Source organism: Petromyzon marinus (genome assembly GCF_048934315.1).
Source record: "Petromyzon marinus isolate PM22_M1 ecotype Great Lakes invasive population chromosome 68 unlocalized genomic scaffold, UKy_Petmar_22M1.pri1.0 chr68_unloc.1, whole genome shotgun sequence".
Taxonomy (NCBI): Eukaryota; Metazoa; Chordata; class Hyperoartia; order Petromyzontiformes; family Petromyzontidae; genus Petromyzon; species Petromyzon marinus.
The window spans coordinates 2451766-2475779 of NW_027422597.1; the positions used below are offsets into that span (position 1 = coordinate 2451766).

The 24014-nt window shown below is 54.4% G+C and overlaps 1 protein-coding gene across 1 annotated transcript; it reads left to right on the top strand.

Moving 5' to 3' along the window:
- Positions 1–764: 764 nt before the first annotated feature.
- On the top strand, positions 765–23220 carry ATG101 (autophagy related 101). The gene is made up of 5 exons (XM_032980513.2): positions 765–887; positions 4461–4822; positions 7337–7485; positions 16227–16406; positions 21393–23220. The coding sequence occupies exons 2-5, from the start codon at positions 4720–4722 to the stop codon at positions 21753–21755; spliced, it is 795 nt and encodes a 264-aa protein (XP_032836404.1). The 5' UTR covers positions 765–887; positions 4461–4719; the 3' UTR covers positions 21756–23220.
- The last annotated feature ends 794 nt before the right edge of the window (positions 23221–24014 follow it).

Genomic DNA, 24014 nt, shown 5'->3' on the forward strand with positions numbered 1-24014 from the left:
GTAGTGTATAGTGTATAGTAGTGTATAGTGTAGTGTATAGTAGTGTATAGTGTAGTGTATACTGTAGTGTATAGTAGTGTATAGTGTAGTGTATAGTGTGTACAGTGTAGTGTTTAGTGTAGTGTATAGTAGTGTAGTGTGTAGTAGTGCAGTGTATCGTGTAGTGTATAGTGTAGTGTAGTGTATAGTAGTGTAGTGTACAGTGTAGTGTATAGTGTAGTGTATAGGGTAGTGTATAGTATAGTGTAGTGTATAGTGTAGTGTATAGTGTAGTGTACAGTATAGTGTAGTGTATAGTGTAGTGTATAGTGTAGTGTATAGTAGTGTAGTGTATAGTGTAGTGTATAGTGTAGTGTATAGTGTAGTGTATAGTGTAGTGTATAGTAGTGTAGTGTATAGTGTACAGTGTAGTGTATAGTAGTGTAGTGTATAGTGTAGTGTACAGTGTAGTGTAGTGTGTAGTGTACAGTGTATAGTGTAACGGCAGCGACCATCCACTTTGCTACATCTGGTTTACACTCAGGCAGCCGGGATCGAACATTTGACGTCATCACCCTCCGCCCAATAAAGCGGTGGGACTTTGAACATTTGACGTCATCACCCTCCCCCTCAACGCGGTGGGACGTCGAATATTGACGTCATCACGACCCTTTCAGTTTTAACACGGTGGGATGTCGAACATTTGACGTCATCACGCCCGCCATTAACAATTCGGACGTCGGTGGCGTGACGTCATCGCGTTCCGCTCACCCCTGTCAATAACACTGGTGACGTCATCACGCTTCAGCTCGGTGAAATCGCGAAGCCGTGTGATGACGTCACGCCACCGCCACTCACAACAACAACAACACGGCAATGGCCGACGGTGGTGCCGAGTGCAAGCAGCGGTGAGGATGTCTGTGTGTGTGTGTCTGTGTGTGTGTCTGTATGTGTGTCTGTGTGTGTCTGTGTGTTTGTCTGTGTGTGTGTCTGTGTGTCTCTGTGTGTGTCTCTGTGTGTCTCTGTGTGTGTCTCTGTGTGTGTGGCACCTGGGTCTGCCCCGTGATTTCCTGCCAGCGGGCGTTCGACACTTCACGTGGCCTCAGGGTGCACATAGCCTGGCACAAGCGTCGTGGTGACGTCACCGCCACTTAGTGGCGAATGGCGGTTGTTGTTGTTGTCTGTGGTTGTGTCTGTATGTGTGTGTGTGTGTCTGTGTGTGTGTCTGTGTGTGTGTCTGTATGTGTCTGTGTGTGTGTCTGTGTGTGTGTCTGTATGTGTCTGTGTGTGTGTCTGTGTGTGTTTGTGTGTGTGTCTTTGTATGTGTGTGTCTTTGTGTGTGTGTGTCTTTGTGTGTGTCTGTGTGTGTGTGTCTGTCTGTGTGTGTCTGTCTGTGTGTGTCTGTGTGTGTGTCTGTGTGTGTGTTTGTGTGTCTCTGTGTGTGTCTGTGTGTGTGTGTCTGTGTGTGTGTCTGTGTGTGTGTGTGTGTCTGTATGTGTGTCTGTGTGTGTGTCTGTATGTGTGTCTGTGTGTGTCTGTATGTGTCTGTGTGTGTGTGTTTGTGTGTGTGTCTTTGTGTGTGTGTGTCTGTGTGTGTGTCTGTGTGTGTGTGTCTGTGTGTTTGTGTGTGTGTCTTTGTGTCTGTGTTTGTGTGTGTGTGTCTGTGTGTCTATCTGTGTGTGTGTCTGTGTGTGTGTTTGTGTGTCTCTGTGTGTGTCTGTGTGTGTGTCTGTGTGTGTGTATCTGTGTGTGTGTGTCTGTGTGTGTGTCTGTGTGTGTGTCTTGTGTGTGTCTGTATGTGTCTGTGTGTGTGTTTGTGTGTGTGTCTGTATGTGTGTCTGTGTTTGTGTGTGTGTGTGTCTTTGTGTCTGTGTTTGTGTGTGTCTGTGTGTCTGTCTGTGTGTGTCTGTGTGTGTGTCTGTGTGTGTTTGTGTGTCTCTGTGTGTGTCTGTGTGTGTGTCTGTGTGTGTGTATCTGTGTGTGTGTGTGTCTGTGTGTGTGTCTGTGTGTGTGTCTGTATGTGTGTCTGTGTGTGTGTCTTGTGTGTGTCTGTATGTGTCTGTGTGTGTGTGTTTGTGTGTGTGTCTTTGTGTGTGTGTGTCTTTGTGTGTGTCTGTGTGTGTGTCTGTGTGTGCGTCTGTGTGTGTGTCTGTTTGTGTGTGTCTGTGTGTGTGTCTGTGTGTGTGTTTGTGTGTCTGTGTGTGTGTGTCTCTGTGTGTGTCTGTGTGTGTCTGTGTGTGTATGTCTGTGTGTTTGTGTGTGTGTCTTTCTGTCTGTGTTTGTGTGTGTGTGTCTGTGTGTGTGTGTTTGTGTGCCTGTGTGTGTGTGTGTCTCTGTGTGTGTCTGTGTGTGTGTTTGTGTGTGTGTCTTTGTGTGTGTCTGTGTGTGTGTCTGTGTATGTGTATCTGTGTTTGTGTGTGTGTCTGTGTGTCTGTCTGTGTGTCTGTGTGTTTGTGTGTGTGTCTTTGTGTGTGTCTGTGTTTGTGTGTGTGTGTCTGTGTGTGTGTGTCTGTGTGTGGGGGTCTCTCTGGGTCTGTGTGTGTGTGTGTCTGTGTGTGTGTGTGGGTCTCTATGGGTCTGGGTGTCTGTGGGTCTCTATGGGTCTGGGTGTTTGTGGGTCTCTGGGTCTGGGTGTCTATGGGTCTCTATGGGTCTCGGTGTCTGTGGGTCTGGGTGTCTGTGGGTCTCTGTGGGTCTGGGTGTCTGTGGGTCTCTATGGGTCTGAGTGTGTGTGGGTCTCTATGGGTCTGGGTGTCTGTGGGTCTCTGTGAGTCTGGGTGTCTATGGGTCTGTGGGTCTGGGTGTCTGTGTGTCTCTGTGAGTCTGGATGTCTGTGGGTCTGTGGGTCTGGGTGTCTGTGGTTCTCTGTGGGTCTGGGTGTCTGTGAGTCTCTGTGAGTCTGGGTGTCTGTCGGTCTGGGTGTCTGTGGGTCTCTGTGGGTCTGGGTGTGTGTGGGTCTCTGTGAGTCTGAGTGTCTCTTTGGGTGTGGGTCTCTGTTGGTGTCTCTGGATCTATGGGTGTCTTTATGGTTGTGTCTGTGGGTCTGGGTGTGTGTGGGTCTCTGTGGGTCTGGGTGTCTGTGGGTCTCTGTGAGTCTGGGTGTCTGTGTGTGTGGGTCTGTGGGTCTGGGTGTGTGTGGGTCTGGGTGTGTGTGGGTCTCTGAGTCTATGAGTGTCTCTTTGGGTGTGGGTCTCTGTTGGTGTCTCTGGATCTATGGGTGTCTTTATGGGTGTGTCTATGGGTCTGAGTGTGTGTGGGTCTCTATGGGTCTGGGTGTCTGTGGGTCTCTGTGAGTGTGGGTGTCTGTGTGTGTGGGTCTGTGGGTCTGGGTGTGTGTGGGTCTGGGTGTGTGTGGGTCTCTGAGTCTATGAGTGTCTCTTTGGGTGTGGGTCTCTGTTGGTGTCTCTGGATCTATGGGTGTCTTTATGGGTGTGTCTGTGGGTCTGGGTGTGTGTGGGTCTCTGAGTCTATGAGTGTCTCTTTAGGTGTGGGTCTCTGTTGGTGTCTCTGGATCTATGGGTGTCTTTATGGGTGTGTCTGTGGGTCTGGGTGTGTGTGGGTCTCCGTGGGTCTGGGTGTCTGTGGGTCTCTGTGAGTGTGGGTGTCTGTGTGTGTGGGTCTGTGGGTCTGGGTGTGTGTGGGTCTGGGTGTGTGTGGGTCTCTGAGTCTATGAGTGTCTCTTTGGGTGTGGGTCTCTGTTGGTGTCTCTGGATCTATGGGTGTCTTTATGGGTGTGTCTGTGGGTCTGGGTGTGTGTGGGTCTCTGTGGGTCTGGGTGTCTGTGGGTCTCTGTGAGTCTGGGTGTCTGTGTGTGTGGGTCTGTGGGTCTGGGTGTGTGTGGGTCTGGGTGTGTGTCTCTGAGTCTATTAGTGTCTCTTTAGGTGTGGGTCTCTGTTGGTGTCTCTGGATCTATGGGTGTCCTTATGGGTTTGTGTGTGGGTCTGGGTGTGTGTGGGTCTCTGTGGGTCTGGGTGTCTGTGGGTCTCTGTGAGTCTGGGTGTTTGTGTGTGTGGGTCTGTGGGTCTGGGTGTGTGTGGGTCTGGGTGTGTGTGGGTCTCTGTGGGTCTGGGTGTCTGTGGGTCTCTGTGAGTCTGGGTGTCTGTGTGTGTGGGTCTGTGGGTCTGGGTGTGTGTGGGTCTGGGTGTGTGTGGGTCTCTGAGTCTATGAGTGTCTCTTTAGGTGTGGGTCTCTGTTGGTGTCTCTGGATCTATGGGTGTCTTTATGGGTGTGTCCGTGGGTCTGGGTGTGTGTGGGTCTCTGTGGGTCTGGGTGTCTGTGGGTCTCTGTGAGTCTGGGTGTCTGTGTGTGTGGGTCTGTGGGTCTGGGTGTGTGTGGGTCTGGGTGTGTGTCTCTGAGTCTATTAGTGTCTCTTTAGGTGTGGGTCTCTGTTGGTGTCTCTGGATCTATGGGTGTCTTTATGGGTGTGTCTGTGGGTCTCTGTGTATGTCCCTAATGTTGAACTTCTTTCCCACCCTATGTAGCCAACCGCACTAATCAGAGGTGCCTTGGCAAGGACAACAAACTACAGCATCAGTACTATCATCATCAGCAGCATCATCAGCAGTAGCATCAGCAGTCGCATCATCATCACCATCATCAGCACCATCTTCATCAGCAGTAGCATCATCAGCAGTAGCATCATCATCAGCAGTAGCACAATCATCATCAACAGTAGCACCATCATCATCAGCACCATCATCATCATCAGCACCATCATCATCATCAGCAGCAGCAGGCGCCATGAACTGTCGCTCGCAGGAATTTGAGCTCACGTTGGAGCTGAGGCTGGTGGAGGAGGCGGCCCTGGCCATCTTACACACGGTGCTGTTACACCGCACCACCGGTGAGCTAGTGACGAACCAGCCGTGAGTCCCAGACATTAACACTGAACCCTATGGGAGTCTCAGAGAGTAACACTGAACCCTATGGGAGCCCCAGTGATTAACACTGAACCGTATGGGATGCCCCAGTGATTAACACTGAACCCTATGTGAGTCCCAGACATTAACACTGAACCCTATGGGAGTCTCAGAGAGTAACACTGAACCCTATGGGAGCCCCAGTGATTAACACTGAACCGTATGGGATGCCCCAGTGATTAACACTGAACCCTACGGGAGCCCCAGTGATTAACAGTGAACCCTATGGGAGCCCCAGTGATTAACAGTGAACCCTACGGGAGCCCCAGTCATTAACACTGAACCCTACGGGAGCCCCAGACATTAACACTGAACCCTATGGGAGCCCCAGACATTAACACTGAACCCTATGGGAGCCCCAGTGATTAACACTGGACACTGTGGGAGCCCCAGTGATTAACACTGAACCCTATGGGAGCACCAGTGATTAACACTGAACCCTATGGGAGCCCCAGTGATTAACACTGACACCTATGGGAGCCCCAGTGATTAACACTGAACCCTATGGGAGCCCCAGTGATTAACACTGAACCCTATGGGAGCCCCAGTGATTAACACTGAACCTTATGGGAGCCCCAGTGATTAACACTGAACCCTATGGGAGCCCCAGTGATTAACACTGAACCCTATGGGAGCCCCAGTGATTAACACTGAACCCTATGGGAGCCCCAGTGATTAACACTGAACCCTATGGGAGCCCCAGTGATTAACACTGAACCCTATGGGAGCCCCAGTGATTAACACTGAACCCTACGGGAGCCCCAGTGATTAACACTGAACCCTACGGGAGCCCCAGTGATTAACACTGAACCCTATTGGAGCCCCAGTGATTAACACTGAACCCTATGGGAGCCCCAGTGATTAACACTGAACCCTATGGGAGCCCCAGTGATTAACACTGAACCCTACGGGAGCCCCAGTGATTAACACTGAACCCTACGGGAGCCCCAGTGATTAACACTGAACCCTATTGGAGCCCCAGTGATTAACACTGAACCCTATGGGAGCACCAGTGATTAACACTGAACCCTATGGGAGCCCCAGTGATTAACACTGAACCCTATTGGAGCCCCAGTGATCAACACTGAACCTTATGGGAGCCCCAGTGATTAACACTGAACCCTATTGGAGCCCCAGTGATTAACAATGAACCCTATGGGAGCCCCAGTGATTAACACTGAACCCTGTGGGAGCCCCAGTGATTAACACTGAACCCTACGGGAGCCCCAGTGATTAACACTGAACCCTATGGGAGCCCCAGTGATTAACACTGAACCCTATGGGAGCCCCAGTGATTAACAGTGAACCCTATGGGAGCCCCAGTGATTAACACTGAACCCTATGGGAGCCCCAGTGATTAACACTGAACCCTATGGGAGCCCCAGTGATTAACACTGACACCTATGGGAGCCCCAGTGATTAACACTGAACCCTATGGGAGCCCCAGTGATTAACACTGAACCTTATGGGAGCCCCAGTGATTAACACTGAACCCTATGGGAGCCCCAGTGATTAACACTGAACCCTATGGGAGCCCCAGTGATTAACACTGAACCCTATGGGAGCCCCAGTGATTAACACTGAACCCTATGGGAGCCCCAGTGATTAACACTGAACCCTATGGGAGCCCCAGTGATTAACACTGAACCCTATGGGAGCCCCAGTGATTAACACTGAACCCTATGGGAGCCCCAGTGATTAACACTGAACCCTATGGGAGCCTCAGTGATCAACACTGAACCCTATGGGAGCCCCAGTGATCAACACTGAACCCTACGGGAGCCCCAGTGATTAACACTGAACCCTATGGGAGCACCAGACATTAACACTGAACCCTATGGGAGCCCCAGTGATTAACACTGAACCCTACGGGAGCCCCAGTGATTAACACTGAACCCTATTGGAGCCCCAGTGATTAACACTGAACCCTATGGGAGCCCCAGTGATTAACACTGAACCCTATGGGAGCACCAGTGATTAACACTGAACCCTATGGGAGCCCCAGTGATTAACACTGAACCCTATGGGAGCCCCAGTGATCAACACTGAACCCTATGGGAGCCCCAGACATTAACACTGAACCCTATGGGAGCCTCAGTGATCAACACTGAACCCTATGGGAGCCCCAGTGATCAACACTGAACCCTACGGGAGCCCCAGTGATTAACACTGAACCCTATGGGAGCACCAGACATTAACACTGAACCCTATGGGAGCCCCAGTGATTAACACCTGAACCCTATGGGAGCCCCAGACATTAACACTGAACCGTATGGGAGCCCCAGACATTAACACTGAACCCTATGGGAGCCCCAGTGATTAACACTGAACCCTATTGGAGCCCCAGTGATTAACACTGAACCCTATGGGAGCCCCAGTAATTAACAGTGAACCCTACGGGAGGCAGGGTAGTCTGAGTCCGTGTGCCCCCCTGGCAGGGCGCTTCTCGTATCAGCGGGAGGGGACCTACTCTGTGGGAGCCATCGGCTGCTGTGACGTGGACTGCGAGCGGCTGGGTAGCACTTACGTACGTGTAGCCAGCGCCAGCCTGGACCGCTCCCTACGCAGCGCTGTTACAGCCTTCACTGTGAGTTACTGCTACACTCACTACTACTACACTAGTACTACACTACTACTACACTAGTACTACTACACTCACTACGTACGTGTAGCCAGCGCCAGCCTGGACCGCTCCCTACGCAGCGCTGTTACAGCCTTCACTGTGAGTTACTGCTACACTCACTACTACTACACTAGTACTACACTACTACTACACTACTACTACACTAGTACTACTACACTCACTACGTACGTGTAGCCAGCGCCAGCCTGGACCGCTCCCTACGCAGCGCTGTCACAGCCTTCACTGTGAGTTACTGCTACACTCACTACTACTACTAGTACATTACTACTACACTACTACTAGTACTACTGCTACTACACTAGTACTAGTACACTACTACTACACTCACTACACTACTACTACACTACTACTACACTCACTACGTACGTGTAGCCAGCGCCAGCCTGGCCCGCTCCCTACGAAGCGCTGTTACAGCCTTCACTGTGAGTTACTGCTACACTCACTACTACTACACTAGTACTACACTAGTACTACTACACTACTACTACACTAGTACTACTACACTAGTACTACACTAGTACTACTACACTACTACTCCACTAGTACTACTACACTAGTACTACACTACTATTACACTACTACTACACTACTATTACACTCACTACACTACTACTACACTACTACTACACTAGTACTACTACACTACTACTACACTACTACTACTACACTCACTACTACTACACTAGTACTACTACAACTACACTAGTACTACACTACTACACTCACTACTACTACACTAGTACTACTACACTCACTACGTACGTGTAGCCAGCGCCAGCCTGGACCGCTCCCTACGCAGCGCTGTTACAGCCTTCACTGTGAGTTACTGCTACACTCACTACTACTACACTAGTACTACACTACTACTACACTACTACTACTAGTACACTACTACTAGTACTAGTACACTACTACTACACTAGTACTACACTACTACTACACTACTACTACACTACTACTACTACACTACTACTACACTACTACACTACTACTACACTACTACTAGTACTACTACACTACTACTACACTACTAGTACTACTACACTACTGCTACTACACTACTACTACTACACTACTACACTACTACTACACTACTACTACTAGTACTACACTACTACTACACTCACTACTACACTACTACTAGTACTACTACACTCACTACTACTACACTACTACTACTACTACACTAGTACTACTACACTCACTACTACTACACTACTACTAGTACTACTACACTACTACACTCACTACTACTACACTACTACACTACTACTACACTAGTACTACTACACTCACTAGTACTACACTACTAGTACTACTACACTACTACACTACTACTACACTCACTACTACTACACTACTACTACTACACTACTACTACTAGTACTACTACTACACTCACTACTACTACACTACTACTACACTACTACTAGTACTACTACTACACTACTACTACTACACTACTACTACTACACTCACTACTACTACACTACTACTAGTACACTACTACTACACTATCTCTGTCTTTGTGTCTCTATCTCTGTGTGTCTCTGTCTCTCTTTCTATCTCTCTGTGTCTCTCACTGTCTGTCTCTGTGTGTCTCTCTGTCTCTCTGTCTGTCTCTCTGTCTCTGTGTGTGTCTCTGTCTCTAGGACGCCCTCAGGGCTTGCGAGGCTGCTGCAGGAGTGGGTGTTGTTGTGTGTGGCACTCTCTCGCTGGAGTTCTATCTCTTGTCTCTCTGTCTCTCTGTGTGTCTCTGTCTCTCTGTGTGTCTCTCACTATCTGTCTCTTTGTGTGTCTCTCTGTGTGTCTCTGTCTCTCACTCACTGTCTCTAGGACGCCCTCAGGGCTTGCGATGCCTCTGCAGGAGTGGGTGTTGTTGTGTGTGTGGCACTCTCTCGCTGGAGTTCTATCTCTTGTCTCTCTGTCTCTCTTTGTGTCTGTGTCTCTCTGTGTGTGTGTCTCTGTCTCTCTGTCTCTCTGTGTGTGTCTCTAGGATGCCCTCAGGGCTTGCGAGGCCTCTGCAGGAGTGGGTGTTGGTGTGTGTGGGACTCTCTCGCTGGAGTTCTATCTCTTGTCTCTCTGTCTCTCTGTGTGTCTCTCTGTGTCTCTGTCTCTCTGTGTGTGTCTCTGTCTCTCTGTGTGTCTCTGTTTGTGTCTCTGTGTGTCTCTAGGATGCCCTCAGGGCTTGCGAGGCCTCTGCAGGAGTGGGTGTTGGTGTGTGTGGGACTCTCTCGCTGGAGTTCTATCTCTTGTCTCTCTGTCTCTCTGTGTGTCTCTGTCTCTCTGTGTGTGTGTCTCTGTCTCTCTGTCTCTGTGTGTGTGTCTCTAGGACGCCCTCAGGGCTTGCGAGGCCTCTGCAGGAGTGGGTGTTGGTGTGTGCGGGACGCTCTCGCTGGAGTTCTATCTCTTGTCTCTCTGTCTCTCTGTGTGTCTCTCTGTGTCTCTGTCTCTCTGTGTGTGTCTCTGTCTCTCTGTGTGTCTCTGTTTGTGTCTCTGTGTGTCTCTAGGACGCCCTCAGGGCTTGCGAGGCCTCTGCAGGAGTGGGTGTTGGTGTGTGCGGGACGCTCTCGCTGGAGTTCTATCTCTTGTCTCTCTGTGTGTGTCTCTGTCTCTCTGTGTGTCTCTGTGTGTCTCTGTCTCTCTGTGTGTCTCTGTGTGTGTGTCTCTAGGACGCCCTCAGGGCTTGCGAGGCCTCTGCAGGAGTGGGTGTTGGTGTGTGTGGGACTCTCTCGCTGGAGTTCTATCTCTTGTCTCTCTGTGTGTGTCTCTGTCTCTCTGTGTGTCTCTGTGTGTCTCTGTCTCTCTGTGTGTCTCTGTGTGTGTGTCTCTAGGACGCCCTCAGGGCTTGCGAGGCCTCTGCAGGAGTGGGTGTTGGTGTGTGTGGGACTCTCTCGCTGGAGTTCTATCTCTTGTCTCTCTGTCTCTCTGTCTCTCTGTGTGTGTGTCTCTGTCTCTCTGTCTCTCTGTGTGTGTCTCTGTCTCTCTGTCTCTCTGTGTGTGTCTCTAGGACGCCCTCAGGGCTTGCGAGGCCTCTGCAGGAGTGGGTGTTGGTGTGTGTGGGACGCTCTCGCTGGAGTTCTATCTCTTGTCTCTCTGTCTCTGTGTGTGTGTGTCTCTGTCTCTCTGTCTCTCTGTGTGTGTCTCTAGGACGCCCTCAGGGCTTGCGAGGCCTCTGCAGGAGTGGGTGTTGGTGTGTGCGGGATGCTCTCGCTGGAGTTCTATCTCTTGTCTCTCTGTCTCTCTGTGTGTGTGTCTCTGTCTCTCTGTCTCTCTGTGTGTCTCTCTAGGACGCCCTCAGGGCTTGCGAGGCCTCTGCAGGAGTGGGTGTTGGTGTGTGTGGGACTCTCTCGCTGGAGTTCTATCTCTTGTCTCTCTGTCTCTCTGTCTGTCTCTCTGTGTGTGTCTCTGTGTGTCTCTCTGTCTCTCTGTGTGTGTCTCTAGGACGCCCTCAGGGCTTGCGAGGCCTCTGCAGGAGTGGGTGTTGGTGTGTGTGGGACGCTCTCGCTGGAGTTCTATCTCTTGTCTCTCTGTCTCTCTGTCTCTCTGTGTGTGTGTCTCTGTCTCTCTGTGTGTGTCTCTAGGACGCCCTCAGGGCTTGCGAGGCCTCTGCAGGAGTGGGTGTTGGTGTGTGTGGGACGCTCTCGCTGGAGTTCTATCTCTTGTCTCTCTGTCTCTCTGTCTCTGTGTGTGTCTCTGTCTCTCTGTGTGTCTCTGTGTGTCTCTAGGACGCCCTCAGGGCTTGCGAGGCCTCTGCAGGAGTGGGTGTTGGTGTGTGTGGCACTCTCTCGCTGGAGTTCTATCTCTTGTCTCTCTGTCTCTCTGTGTGTGTGTCTCTGTCTCTTTGTGTGTGTCTCTAGGACGCCCTCAGGGCTTGCGAGGCCTCTGCAGGAGTGGGTGTTGGTGTGTGTGGGATGCTCTCGCTGGAGTTCTATCTCTTGTCTCTCTGTCTCTCTGTCTCTGTGTGTGTCTCTGTCTCTCTGTGTGTCTCTGTGTGTCTCTAGGACGCCCTCAGGGCTTGCGAGGCCTCTGCAGGAGTGGGTGTTGGTGTGTGTGGCACTCTCTCGCTGGAGTTCTATCTCTTGTCTCTCTGTCTCTCTGTCTCTGTGTGTGTCTCTGTCTCTCTGTGTGTCTCTGTGTGTCTCTAGGACGCCCTCAGGGCTTGCGAGGCCTCTGCAGGAGTGGGTGTTGGTGTGTGTGGGACGCTCTCGCTGGAGTTCTATCTCTTGTCTCTCTGTCTCTCTGTCTCTGTGTGTGTCTCTGTCTCTCTGTGTGTCTCTGTGTGTCTCTAGGACGCCCTCAGGGCTTGCGAGGCCTCTGCAGGAGTGGGTGTTGGTGTGTGTGGCACTCTCTCGCTGGAGTTCTATCTCTTGTCTCTCTGTCTCTCTGTCTCTCTGTGTGTGTGTCTCTGTCTCTCTGTGTGTGTCTCTAGGACGCCCTCAGGGCTTGCGAGGCCTCTGCAGGAGTGGGTGTTGGTGTGTGTGGGACGCTCTCGCTGGAGTTCTATCTCTTGTCTCTCTGTCTCTCTGTCTCTGTGTGTGTCTCTGTCTCTCTGTGTGTCTCTGTGTGTCTCTAGGACGCCCTCAGGGCTTGCGAGGCCTCTGCAGGAGTGGGTGTTGGTGTGCGTGGCACTCTCTCGCTGGAGTTCTATCTCTTGTCTCTCTGTCTCTCTGTCTCTGTGTGTGTCTCTGTGTGTCTCTGTGTGTTTCTAGGACGCCCTCAGGGCTTGCGAGGCCTCTGCAGGAGTGGGTGTTGGTGTGTGTGGGACTCTCTCGCTGGAGTTCTATCTCTTGTCTCTCTGTCTCTCTGTGTGTGTCTCTAGGACGCCCTCAGGGCTTGCGAGGCCTCTGCAGGAGTGGGTGTTGGTGTGTGTGGGACGCTCTCGCTGGAGTTCTATCTCTTGTCTCTCTGTCTCTCTGTCTCTGTGTGTGTCTCTGTGTGTCTCTGTGTGTCTCTGTGTGTCTCTAGGACGCCCTCAGGGCTTGCGAGGCCTCTGCAGGAGTGGGTGTTGGTGTGTGTGGGACTCTCTCGCTGGAGTTCTATCTCTTGTCTCTCTGTCTCTCTGTGTGTGTCTCTAGGACGCCCTCAGGGCTTGCGAGGCCTCTGCAGGAGTGGGTGTTGGTGTGTGTGGCACTCTCTCGCTGGAGTTCTATCTCTTGTCTCTCTGTCTCTCTGTCTCTGTGTGTGTCTCTGTCTCTCTGTGTGTCTCTGTGTGTCTCTAGGACGCCCTCAGGGCTTGCGAGGCCTCTGCAGGAGTGGGTGTTGGTGTGTGTGGCACTCTCTCGCTGGAGTTCTATCTCTTGTCTCTCTGTCTCTCTGTGTGTGTGTCTCTGTCTCTCTGTGTGTGTCTCTAGGACGCCCTCAGGGCTTGCGAGGCCTCTGCAGGAGTGGGTGTTGGTGTGTGTGGGACGCTCTCGCTGGAGTTCTATCTCTTGTCTCTCTGTCTCTCTGTCTCTGTGTGTGTCTCTGTCTCTCTGTGTGTCTCTGTGTGTCTCTAGGACGCCCTCAGGGCTTGCGAGGCCTCTGCAGGAGTGGGTGTTGGTGTGCGTGGCACTCTCTCGCTGGAGTTCTATCTCTTGTCTCTCTGTCTCTCTGTCTCTGTGTGTGTCTCTGTGTGTCTCTGTGTGTCTCTAGGACGCCCTCAGGGCTTGCGAGGCCTCTGCAGGAGTGGGTGTTGGTGTGTGTGGGACTCTCTCGCTGGAGTTCTATCTCTTGTCTCTCTGTCTCTCTGTGTGTGTCTCTAGGACGCCCTCAGGGCTTGCGAGGCCTCTGCAGGAGTGGGTGTTGGTGTGTGTGGGACGCTCTCGCTGGAGTTCTATCTCTTGTCTCTCTGTCTCTCTGTCTCTGTGTGTGTCTCTGTGTGTCTCTGTGTGTCTCTGTGTGTCTCTAGGACGCCCTCAGGGCTTGCGAGGCCTCTGCAGGAGTGGGTGTTGGTGTGTGTGGGACGCTCTCGCTGGAGTTCTATCTCTTGTCTCTCTGTCTCTCTGTCTCTGTGTGTGTCTCTGTCTCTCTGTGTGTCTCTGTGTGTCTCTAGGACGCCCTCAGGGCTTGCGAGGCCTCTGCAGGAGTGGGTGTTGGTGTGTGTGGCACTCTCTCGCTGGAGTTCTATCTCTTGTCTCTCTGTCTCTCTGTCTCTCTGTGTGTGTGTCTCTGTCTCTCTGTGTGTGTCTCTAGGACGCCCTCAGGGCTTGCGAGGCCTCTGCAGGAGTGGGTGTTGGTGTGTGTGGGACGCTCTCGCTGGAGTTCTATCTCTTGTCTCTCTGTCTCTCTGTCTCTGTGTGTGTCTCTGTCTCTCTGTGTGTCTCTGTGTGTCTCTAGGACGCCCTCAGGGCTTGCGAGGCCTCTGCAGGAGTGGGTGTTGGTGTGCGTGGCACTCTCTCGCTGGAGTTCTATCTCTTGTCTCTCTGTCTCTCTGTCTCTGTGTGTGTCTCTGTGTGTCTCTGTGTGTCTCTAGGACGCCCTCAGGGCTTGCGAGGCCTCTGCAGGAGTGGGTGTTGGTGTGTGTGGGACTCTCTCGCTGGAGTTCTATCTCTTGTCTCTCTGTCTCTCTGTGTGTGTCTCTAGGACGCCCTCAGGGCTTGCGAGGCCTCTGCAGGAGTGGGTGTTGGTGTGTGTGGCACTCTCTCGCTGGAGTTCTATCTCTTGTCTCTCTGTCTCTCTGTGTGTGTGTCTCTGTCTCTCTGTGTGTGTCTCTAGGACGCCCTCAGGGCTTGCGAGGCCTCTGCAGGAGTGGGTGTTGGTGTGTGTGGGACGCTCTCGCTGGAGTTCTATCTCTTGTCTCTCTGTCTCTCTGTCTCTGTGTGTGTCTCTGTCTCTCTGTGTGTCTCTGTGTGTCTCTAGGACGCCCTCAGGGCTTGCGAGGCCTCTGCAGGAGTGGGTGTTGGTGTGTGTGGCACTCTCTCGCTGGAGTTCTATCTCTTGTCTCTCTGTCTCTCTGTCTCTCTGTGTGTGTGTCTCTGTCTCTCTGTGTGTGTCTCTAGGACGCCCTCAGGGCTTGCGAGGCCTCTGCAGGAGTGGGTGTTGGGGTGTGTGGGACGCTCTCGCTGGAGTTCTATCTCTTGTCTCTCTGTCTCTCTGTCTCTGTGTGTGTCTCTGTCTCTCTGTGTGTCTCTGTGTGTCTCTAGGACGCCCTCAGGGCTTGCGAGGCCTCTGCAGGAGTGGGTGTTGGTGTGCGTGGCACTCTCTCGCTGGAGTTCTATCTCTTGTCTCTCTGTCTCTCTGTCTCTGTGTGTGTCTCTGTGTGTCTCTGTGTGTCTCTAGGACGCCCTCAGGGCTTGCGAGGCCTCTGCAGGAGTGGGTGTTGGTGTGTGTGGGACTCTCTCGCTGGAGTTCTATCTCTTGTCTCTCTGTCTCTCTGTGTGTGTCTCTAGGACGCCCTCAGGGCTTGCGAGGCCTCTGCAGGAGTGGGTGTTGGTGTGTGTGGGACGCTCTCGCTGGAGTTCTATCTCTTGTCTCTCTGTCTCTCTGTCTCTGTGTGTGTCTCTGTGTGTCTCTGTGTGTCTCTGTGTGTCTCTAGGACGCCCTCAGGGCTTGCGAGGCCTCTGCAGGAGTGGGTGTTGGTGTGTGTGGGACTCTCTCGCTGGAGTTCTATCTCTTGTCTCTCTGTCTCTCTGTGTGTGTCTCTAGGACGCCCTCAGGGCTTGCGAGGCCTCTGCAGGAGTGGGTGTTGGTGTGTGTGGCACTCTCTCGCTGGAGTTCTATCTCTTGTCTCTCTGTCTCTCTGTGTGTGTGTCTCTGTCTCTCTGTGTGTGTCTCTAGGACGCCCTCAGGGCTTGCGAGGCCTCTGCAGGAGTGGGTGTTGGTGTGTGTGGGACGCTCTCGCTGGAGTTCTATCTCTTGTCTCTCTGTCTCTCTGTCTCTGTGTGTGTCTCTGTCTCTCTGTGTGTCTCTGTGTGTCTCTAGGACGCCCTCAGGGCTTGCGAGGCCTCTGCAGGAGTGGGTGTTGGTGTGCGTGGCACTCTCTCGCTGGAGTTCTATCTCTTGTCTCTCTGTCTCTCTGTCTCTGTGTGTCTCTGTGTGTCTCTGTGTGTCTCTAGGACGCCCTCAGGGCTTGCGAGGCCTCTGCAGGAGTGGGTGTTGGTGTGTGTGGGACTCTCTCGCTGGAGTTCTATCTATTGTCTCTCTGTCTCTCTGTGTGTGTCTCTAGGACGCCCTCAGGGCTTGCGAGGCCTCTGCAGGAGTGGGTGTTGGTGTGTGTGGGACGCTCTCGCTGGAGTTCTATCTCTTGTCTCTCTGTCTCTCTGTCTCTGTGTGTGTCTCTGTGTGTCTCTGTGTGTCTCTGTGTGTCTCTAGGACGCCCTCAGGGCTTGCGAGGCCTCTGCAGGAGTGGGTGTTGGTGTGTGTGGGACTCTCTCGCTGGAGTTCTATCTCTTGTCTCTCTGTCTCTCTGTGTGTGTCTCTAGGACGCCCTCAGGGCTTGCGAGGCCTCTGCAGGAGTGGGTGTTGGTGTGTGTGGGACGCTCTCGCTGGAGTTCTATCTCTTGTCTCTCTGTCTCTCTGTCTCTGTGTGTGTCTCTGTCTCTCTGTGTGTCTCTGTGTGTCTCTAGGACGCCCTCAGGGCTTGCGAGGCCTCTGCAGGAGTGGGTGTTGGTGTGTGTGGGACTCTCTCGCTGGAGTTCTATCTCTTGTCTCTCTGTCTCTCTGTGTGTCTCTCTGTGTCTCTGTCTCTCTGTGTGTGTCTCTAGGACGCCCTCAGGGCTTGCGAGGCCTCTGCAGGAGTGGGTGTTGGTGTGTGTGGCACTCTCTCGCTGGAGTTTTATCAGCGTAAGCGCTGCCGCTGGCCCTTCCCTGATGAATGTGCCCCCTGGGAGGTGTGGACCCTGCGGGTGAACCTCGTCACGGCCTCCAGTGAGCACGAACGCCTGGTGGGTTCATCATGAAAGTGTTTTTTTGGGGGGGTTAGATCGCGTTTATTTATAAATGTGTCGTAACCCTCCACCACCCGACACGGCCAATCAGCAAAAAAAAAAGTGTCACGTTGACAAAAAGACAAAAATAGTTCACTACTTTAGCCCCTCGCCGGTGTGTTGTTGAAGAGTGAATCCACAACATTTACAGTTTGAGTTGTACTGTGACGTTTCGATGGTAAATACATCCAGCATCATCATCGGGCAATTCGCCAGAATGGTAAAGTCCTCTCCACTTGCTCCCGGTCTTAAATAGAACAGCAGCAGGGTGACGTCATCACTTAACTCATATCAGGTGCAGTGATTAGAGGCGGAGGGGGGGGTATTGTAATTATAAAATCGATTGGTAATCAGTCAATGGTGGGTTCACCATGGCCAGCTTCACCATGGCCAGGTTCACCATGGCCAGGTTCACTGTGTAGTGTTCACCATGGCCAGGTTCACCATGGCCAGGTTCACCATGGCCAGGTTCACCATGGCCAGGTTCACCATGGTCAGGTGACTGTGTCATGTTCACCATGACCAGGTTCATCATGGCCAGGTTCACTGTGTAGTGTTCACCATGGCCAGGTTCACTGTGTAGTGTTCACCATGACCATGTTCACCATGGCCAGGTTCACCATGGCCAGGTTCACCATGGTCAGGTGACTGTGTCATGTTCACCATGACCAGGTTCACCATGGCCAGGCTCACTGTGTAGTGTTCACCATGGCCAGGTTCACCATGGCCAGGTTCACCATGGCCAGGTTCACTGTGTAGTGTTCACCATGGCCAGGTTCACCATGGCCAGGTTCACTGTGTAGTGTTCACCATGGCCAGGTTCACCATGGCCAGGTTCACTGTCTAGTGTTCACCATGGCCAGGTTCACCATGGCCAGGTTCACTGTGTAGTGTTCACCATGGCCAGGTTCACTGTGTAGTGTTCACCATGGCCAGGTTCACCATGGCCAGGTTCACCATGGCCAGGTTCACTGTGTAGTGTTCACCATGACCATGTTCACCATGGTCAGGTTCACCATGGCCAGGTTCACCGTGGCCAGGTTCACTGTGTTGTGTTCACCATGGCCAGTTTCACCATGGCCAGGTTCACCATGGCCAGGTTCACCATGGCCAGGTTCACTGTCTAGTGTTCACCATGGTCAGGTTCACCATGGCCAGGTTCACTGTCTAGTGTTCACCATGGCCAGGTTCATCATGGCCAGGTTCACTGTCTAGTGTTCACCATGGTCAGGTTCACTGTGTAGTGTTCACCATGGCCAGGTTCACCATGGCCAGGTTCACTGTGTAGTGTTCACCATGGCCAGGTTCACCATGGCCAGGTTCACTGTCTAGTGTTCACCATGGTCAGGTTCACTGTGTAGTGTTCACCATGGCCAGGTTCACCATGGCCAGGTTCACTGTGTAGTGTTCACCATGGCCAGGTCTCCTCTCTCCCCTCTCTATAACTCCCCCCACCCCCTGTCTCTCCCCGTGTCTCTGTCCCCGTGTCTCTCTCCCCGTGTCTCTCTCTCTCCTCTGTCTCTCCCCGTGTCTCTCTCCCCGTGTCTCTATCCCCGTGTGTCTCTCCCCGTGTCTCTGTCCCCGTGACTCTCTCCCCGTGTCTCTCTCCCGGTGTCTCTGTCCCCATGTCTCTCTCTGTCTCTCCCCGTGTCTCCCCGTATCTCTCTCCCCGTGTCTCTCTCCCTGTGTCTCTCTCCCCGTGTCTCTCTCTCCCCGTGTCTCCCCCCCGTGTCTCTCTCCCCGTGTGTCCCCGTGTGTCTCTCTCTCCGTGTCTCTCTCCCCGTGTGTCCCCGTGTCTCTCTCTCCCCGTGTCTCTCCCCGTGTCTCTCTCCCCGTGTCTCTCTCCCCGTGTCTCTCTCCCCGTGTCTCTCTCCCTGTCTCTCTCTCCCTCTCTCTCTCCCCGTGTCTCTGTCCCCGTCTCTCTCTCTCCCCGTGTGTCACTCTCCCCGTGTCTCTCTTTCCCCGTGTCTCTCTCTCCCCGTGTCTCTCTCTCCCTCTCTCTCTCACCGTGTCTCTGTCCCCGTCTCTCTCTCTCCCCGTGTGTCACTCTCCCCGTGTCTCTCTTTCCCCGTGTCTCTCTCTCCCCGTGTCTCTCTCTCCCCGTGTCTCTATCTCCCCGTGTGTCCCCGTGTCTCTCCCCATGTCTCTCCCCGTGTCTCTCTCCCTCTCTCTCTCCCCGTGTCTCTGTCCCCGTCTCTCTCTCTCCCCGTGTCTCTCTCTTCCCGTGTCTCTCTCTCCCCGTGTCTCTCTCCCTCCCCATGTCTCCCTCTCTCTCTCTCTCCTCGTGGTGTCTCTCTCCCCGTGTCTCTCTCTCCACGTGTCTCTCTCTCCGTGTCTCTCTCTCCCCCTGTCTCTCTCCCCGTGTCTCTCTCCCCGTGTCTCCCCGTGTCTCTCTCTCCCCGTGTCTCTCTCCGTGTCTCTCTCCCCGTGTCTCTCTCTCCCCGCGTCTCTCTCTCCCCGTGGTGTCTCTCTCTCCCCGTGTCTCTCTCCCCGTGTCTCTCCCCGTGTCTCTCTCTCCCCGTGGTGTCTCTCTCTCCCCGTGGTGTCTCTCCCCCCCCGTGTCTCTCTCTCCCCGTGGTGTCTCTCTCTCTCCCCGTGTCTCTCCCCATGTCTCTCCCCGTGTCTCTCCCCGCGTCTCTCTCTCTCTCCCCCCGTGTCTCTCTCTCCCCGTGTCTCTCTCTCCCCGTGGTGTCTCTCTCTCCCCGTGTCTCTCTCTCTCCCCGTGTCTCTCTCTCCCGTGTCTCTCTCTCTCCGTGTCTCTCTCTCCCGTGTCTCTCTCTCCCCGTGTCTCTCTCTCCCCGTGGTGTCTCTCTCTCCCCGTGTCTCTCTCTCCCCCCATGTCTCTCCCCGTGTCTCTCTCTCCCCATCTCTCTCTCTCTCCCCGTGTCTCTCTCTCTCTCCCCGTGTCTCTCTCTCCCCGTGTCTCTCCCCGTGTCTCTCTCTCCCCATCTCTCTCTCTCCCTCCCCGTGTCTCTCTCTCTCCCCGTGGTGTCTCTCTCTCCCCGTGTCTCTCTCTCCCCATGTCTCTCCCCATGTCTCTCCCCGCGGTCTCTCTCTCTCCCCGTGTCTCTCTCTCCCCATGTCTCTCCCCGTGTCTCTCTCTCCCCATGTCTCTCCCCGTGTCTCTCTCTCCCCATGTCTCTCCCCGTGTCTCTCTCTCCCCATGTCTCTCCCCACGGTCTCTCTCTCCCCGTGTCTCTCTCTCTCTCCCCGTGTCTCTCTCTCCCCGTGTCTCTCCCCGCGGTCTCTCTCTCTCCCCGTGTCTCTCTCTCCACGTGTCGCTCTCTCCGTGTCTCTCTCTCCCCCTGTCTCTCTCCCCGTGTCTCTCTCCCCGTGTCTCCCCGTGTCTCTCTCTCCCCGTGTCTCTCTCCGTGTCTCTCTCCCCGTGTCTCTCTCTCCCCGCGTCTCTCTCTCCCCGTGGTGTCTCTCTCTCCCCGTGTCTCTCTCCCCGTGTCTCTCCCCGTGTCTCTCTCTCCCCGTGGTGTCTCTCTCTCCCCGTGGTGTCTCTCCCCCCCCGTGTCTCTCTCTCCCCGTGGTGTCTCTCTCTCCCCGTGGTGTCTCTCTCTCTCTCCCCGTGTCTCTCCCCATGTCTCTCCCCGTGTCTCTCCCCGCGTCTCTCTCTCTCTCCCCGTGTCTCTCTCTCCCCGTGTCTCTCTCTCCCCGTGGTGTCTCTCTCTCCCCGTGTCTCTCTCTCTCCCCGTGTCTCTCTCTCCCGTGTCTCTCTCTCTCCGTGTCTCTCTCTCCCGTGTCTCTCTCCCCGTGTCTCTCTCTCCCCGTGGTGTCTCTCTCTCCCCGTGTCTCTCTCTCCCCCCATGTCTCTCCCCGTGTCTCTCTCTCCCCATCTCTCTCTCTCTCCCCGTGTCTCTCTCTCTCTCCCCGTGTCTCTCTCTCTCTCCCCGTGTCTCTCTCTCCCCGTGTCTCTCCCCGTGTCTCTCTCTCCCCATCTCTCTCTCTCCCTCCCCGTGTCTCTCTCTCTCCCCGTGGTGTCTCTCTCTCCCCGTGTCTCTCTCTCCCCATGTCTCTCCCCATGTCTCTCCCCGCGGTCTCTCTCTCTCCCTGTGTCTCTCTCTCCCCATGTCTCTCCCCGTGTCTCTCTCTCCCCATGTCTCTCCCCGTGTCTCTCTCTCCCCATGTCTCTCCCCGTGTCTCTCTCTCCCCATGTCTCTCCCCACGGTCTCTCTCTCCCCGTGTCTCTCTCTCTCTCCCCGTGTCTCTCTCTCCCCGTGTCTCTCCCCGCGGTCTCTCTCTCTCCCCGTGTCTCTCTCTCCCGTCTCTCTCTCTCTCCGTGTCTCTCTCTCCCGTGTCTCTCTCTCCCCGTGTCTCTCTCTCCCCGTGGTGTCTCTCTCTCTCCCCGTGGTGTCTCTCTCTCCCCGTGTCTCTCTCTCTCCCCATGTCTCTCCCCGTGTCTCTCTCTCCCCATCTCTCTCTCTCTCCCCGTGTCTCTCTCTCTCTCCCCGTGTCTCTCTCTCCCCGTGTCTCTCCCCGTGTCTCTCTCTCCCCATCTCTCTCTCTCCCTCCCCGTGTCTCTCTCTCTCCCCGTGGTGTCTCTCTCTCCCCGTGTCTCTCTCTCCCCATGTCTCTCCCCATGTCTCTCCCCGCGGTCTCTCTCTCTCCCCGTGTCTCTCTCTCCCCATGTCTCTCCCCGTGTCTCTCTCTCCCCATGTCTCTCCCCGTGTCTCTCTCTCCCCATGTCTCTCCCCACGGTCTCTCTCTCCCCGTGTCTCTCTCTCTCTCCCCGTGTCTCTCTCTCCCCGTGTCTCTCCCCGCGGTCTCTCTCTCTCCCCGTGTCTCTCTCTCCCCGTGTCTCTCTCTCTCTCTCCCCATGTCTCTCCCCATGTCTCTCCCCGTGTCTCTCTCTCCCCATCTCTCTCCCCGTGTCTCTCTCTCTCTAACCCCGTGTCTCTCCCCGCGGTCTCCCTCCCCCACCCCCCCCCCCCCCCCCAGGCTCTGTGCGAGCGAGCGGCCGAGGCGGTGGGTGAGCGGATCGTGAACGTCGCCTCCGTGATGGGGCGCCACGAGTTCACGCCCAAGATGCCGATCCAGGGCGAGCTCCGTCGCGTCTTCGACACGGAGCACGGCGAGGCACAGCCGTACCGCCACCGCCTGTCGCTGGCCGTCACCACCACCAGCAGCAGCAGCAGCGGCGGCAGCGGCGGCGGCCACTCTGCCGGCGGCAGCGGCGGCGGCGGCGCCGGCGCCGGCGGCAGCGGCGGCGGCGTCGGCGCGGGAAGCGTCGGGGGCCCGCAACTGGCTCACTGCGTCTCCACCACAGTGCGCAAGCTCATCAAGGACACGCTGGCACTGTGACGGAGGGGGGCGTGGGAGAGAGAGTGTGGGTGGGTGGTGTGGGTGGGTGAGTGGGTGAGTGTGTGGGTGAGTGTGGGTGGTATGGGTGGGTGAGTGGGTGGGTGAGTGGGTGAGTGGTGTGGGTGAGTGAGTGTGAGAGTGAGAGTTTGTGTGAGAGTGGGTGGGTGGTGTGGGTGAGTGAGAGAGTGAGTGAGTGTGTGTGAGAGTGGGTGGGTGGTGTGGGTGGGTGAGTGTGAGTGTGTGAGAGTGTGAGTGAGTGAGAGAGTGTGTGAGAGAGTGTGAGAGAGTGAGTGAGTGTGAGTAAGTGTGTGAGAGAGTGAGTGAGTGGGTGGGTGAGTGGTGTGGGTGTGAGTGTGAATGAATGTGAGAGAGTGGGTGAGTGGTGTGAGTGTGTGAGAGAGTGAGAGAGTGTGTGAGAGGGAGAGTGTGTGAGAGAGTGAGTGTGTGAGTGAGTGTGTGAGTGTGTGAGTGTGTGTGAGTGAGTGTGTGAGAGTGTGTGTGTGAGTGTGTGAGACAGTGTGTGAGTGAGTGAGAGAGTGTGTGAGAGAGTGTGAGAGAGTGTGTGAGTGAGTGTGAGTGAGTGTGTGAGAGAGTGAGTGAGTGTGAGAGTGGGTGAGTGTGTGAGTGAGTGGGTGTGTGAGAGAGTGGGTGGGTGGTGTGGGTGAGTGAGAGAGTGGGTGAGTGGGTGGGTGAGTGGGTGAGTGGTGTGGGTGGGTGTGTGTGAGTGTGTGAGAGAGTGGGTGAGTGGGTGGGTGAGTGGGTGAGTGGTGTGGGTGGGTGTGAGTGTGTGAGAGAGTGGGTGAGTGGGTGGGTGAGTGGGTGAGTGGTTTGGGTGAGTGAGAGAGTGAGAGTGTGTGTGAGAGTGGGTGGGTGATGTGGGTGGGTGAGTGGGTGAGTGGTGTGGGTGGGTGTGTGTGAGTGTGTGAGTGTGTGAGAGAGTGGGTGGGTGGTGTGGGTGGGTGAGTGGGTGAGTGGGTGGGTGGGTGTGTGTGAGTGTGTGAGTGTGTGAGAGAGTGGGTGGGTGGTGTGGGTGAGTGAGAGAGTGAGAGTGTGTGTGAGAGTGGGTGGTTGTGGGTGGGTGAGTGGGTGAGTGGTGTGGGTGGGTGTGTGTGAGTGTGTGAGAGAGTGGGTGGGTGAGGGTGTGAGTGAGTGAGAGTGTGAGTGTGTGAGTGTGTGAGTGTGTGAGTGAGTGTGTGTGAGTCAGTGTGTGAGTGAGTGTAAGTGAGTGTGTGTGAGAGTGAGTGAGTGAGTGTGTGAGTGTGTGTGAGTGTGTGAATGTGTATGAGTGAGTGTGTGAGTGTATGAGTGAGTGAGTGTGTGTGTGAATGAGTGAGAGTGTGTGAGTGAGTGAGTGTGTGAGAGAGTGTGTGTGAGTGGGACCGCCGGTAGCGCTCGGGTGATGATGGTGGCGATGGTGGCGATGGTGGCGATGGTGCCGCGTGAAATAAAGGATTATCTGAAGTGACGGTGAGTAGTGGTGGTAGTGGTGGTGGGTGCTGATGGAGTGGTTGGTGGTGGCGGTGGCCGTGGTGGTGGTGACGGTGGCCGTGGCCATGGCCGTGGTGGTGGTGGCAGTAGTAAGTGGTGGTGGCAGTAATAAGTGGTGGTGGTGGCAGTAGTAAGTGGTGGTGGTGGCAGTAGTAAGTGGTGGTGGCAGTAATAAGTGGTGGTGGTGGCAGTAGTAAGTGGTGGTGGTGGTGGCAGTAGTAAGTGGTGGTGGCAGTAATAAGTGGTGGTGGTGGCAGTAGTAAGTGGTGGTGGTGGCAGTAGTAAGTGGTGGTGGTGGCGGTAGTAAGTGGTGGTGGTGGTGGCAGTAGTAAGTGGTGGTGGTGGCAGTAGTAAGTGGTGGTGGTGGCAGTGGTAAGTGGTGGTGGCATTAGTAAGTGGTGGTGGTAGCAGTAGTAAGTGGTGGTGGTGGCAGTAGTAAGTGGTGGTGGTGGTGGTGGTGGCAGTGGTAAGTGGTGGTGGTGGTGGCAGTAGTAAGTGGTGGTGGTGGCGGTAGTAAGTGGTGGTGGCAGTAGTAAGTGGTGGTGGTGGCGGTAGTAAGTGGTGGTGGTGGCGGTAGTAAGTGGTGGTGGCAGTAGTAAGTGGTGGTGGCAGTAATAAGTGGTGGTGGTGGTGGCGGTAGTAAGTGGTGGTGGTGGCAGTAGTAAGTGGTGGTGGTGGCAGTAGTAAGTGGTGGTGGTGGTAGTAGTAAGTGGTGGTGGTGGTAGTAAGTGGTGGTGGTGGCAGTAGTAAGTGGTGGTGGTGGCAGTAGTA

What these genes read in the sequence shown, in the direction of transcription:
- ATG101 (XM_032980513.2), top strand. Translation starts at nt 4,720, where the DNA reads ATGAACTGTCGCTCGCAGGAATTTGAGCTCACGTTGGAGCTGAGGCTG. An exon ending in GCTGTTACACCGCACCACCG is followed by an intron (nt 4,823 to 7,336) that starts GTGAGCTAGTGA and finishes CCCCCCTGGCAG; the next exon opens with GGCGCTTCTCGTATCAGCGG. An exon ending in GCGCTGTTACAGCCTTCACT is followed by an intron (nt 7,486 to 16,226) that starts GTGAGTTACTGC and finishes GTGTGTCTCTAG; the next exon opens with GACGCCCTCAGGGCTTGCGA.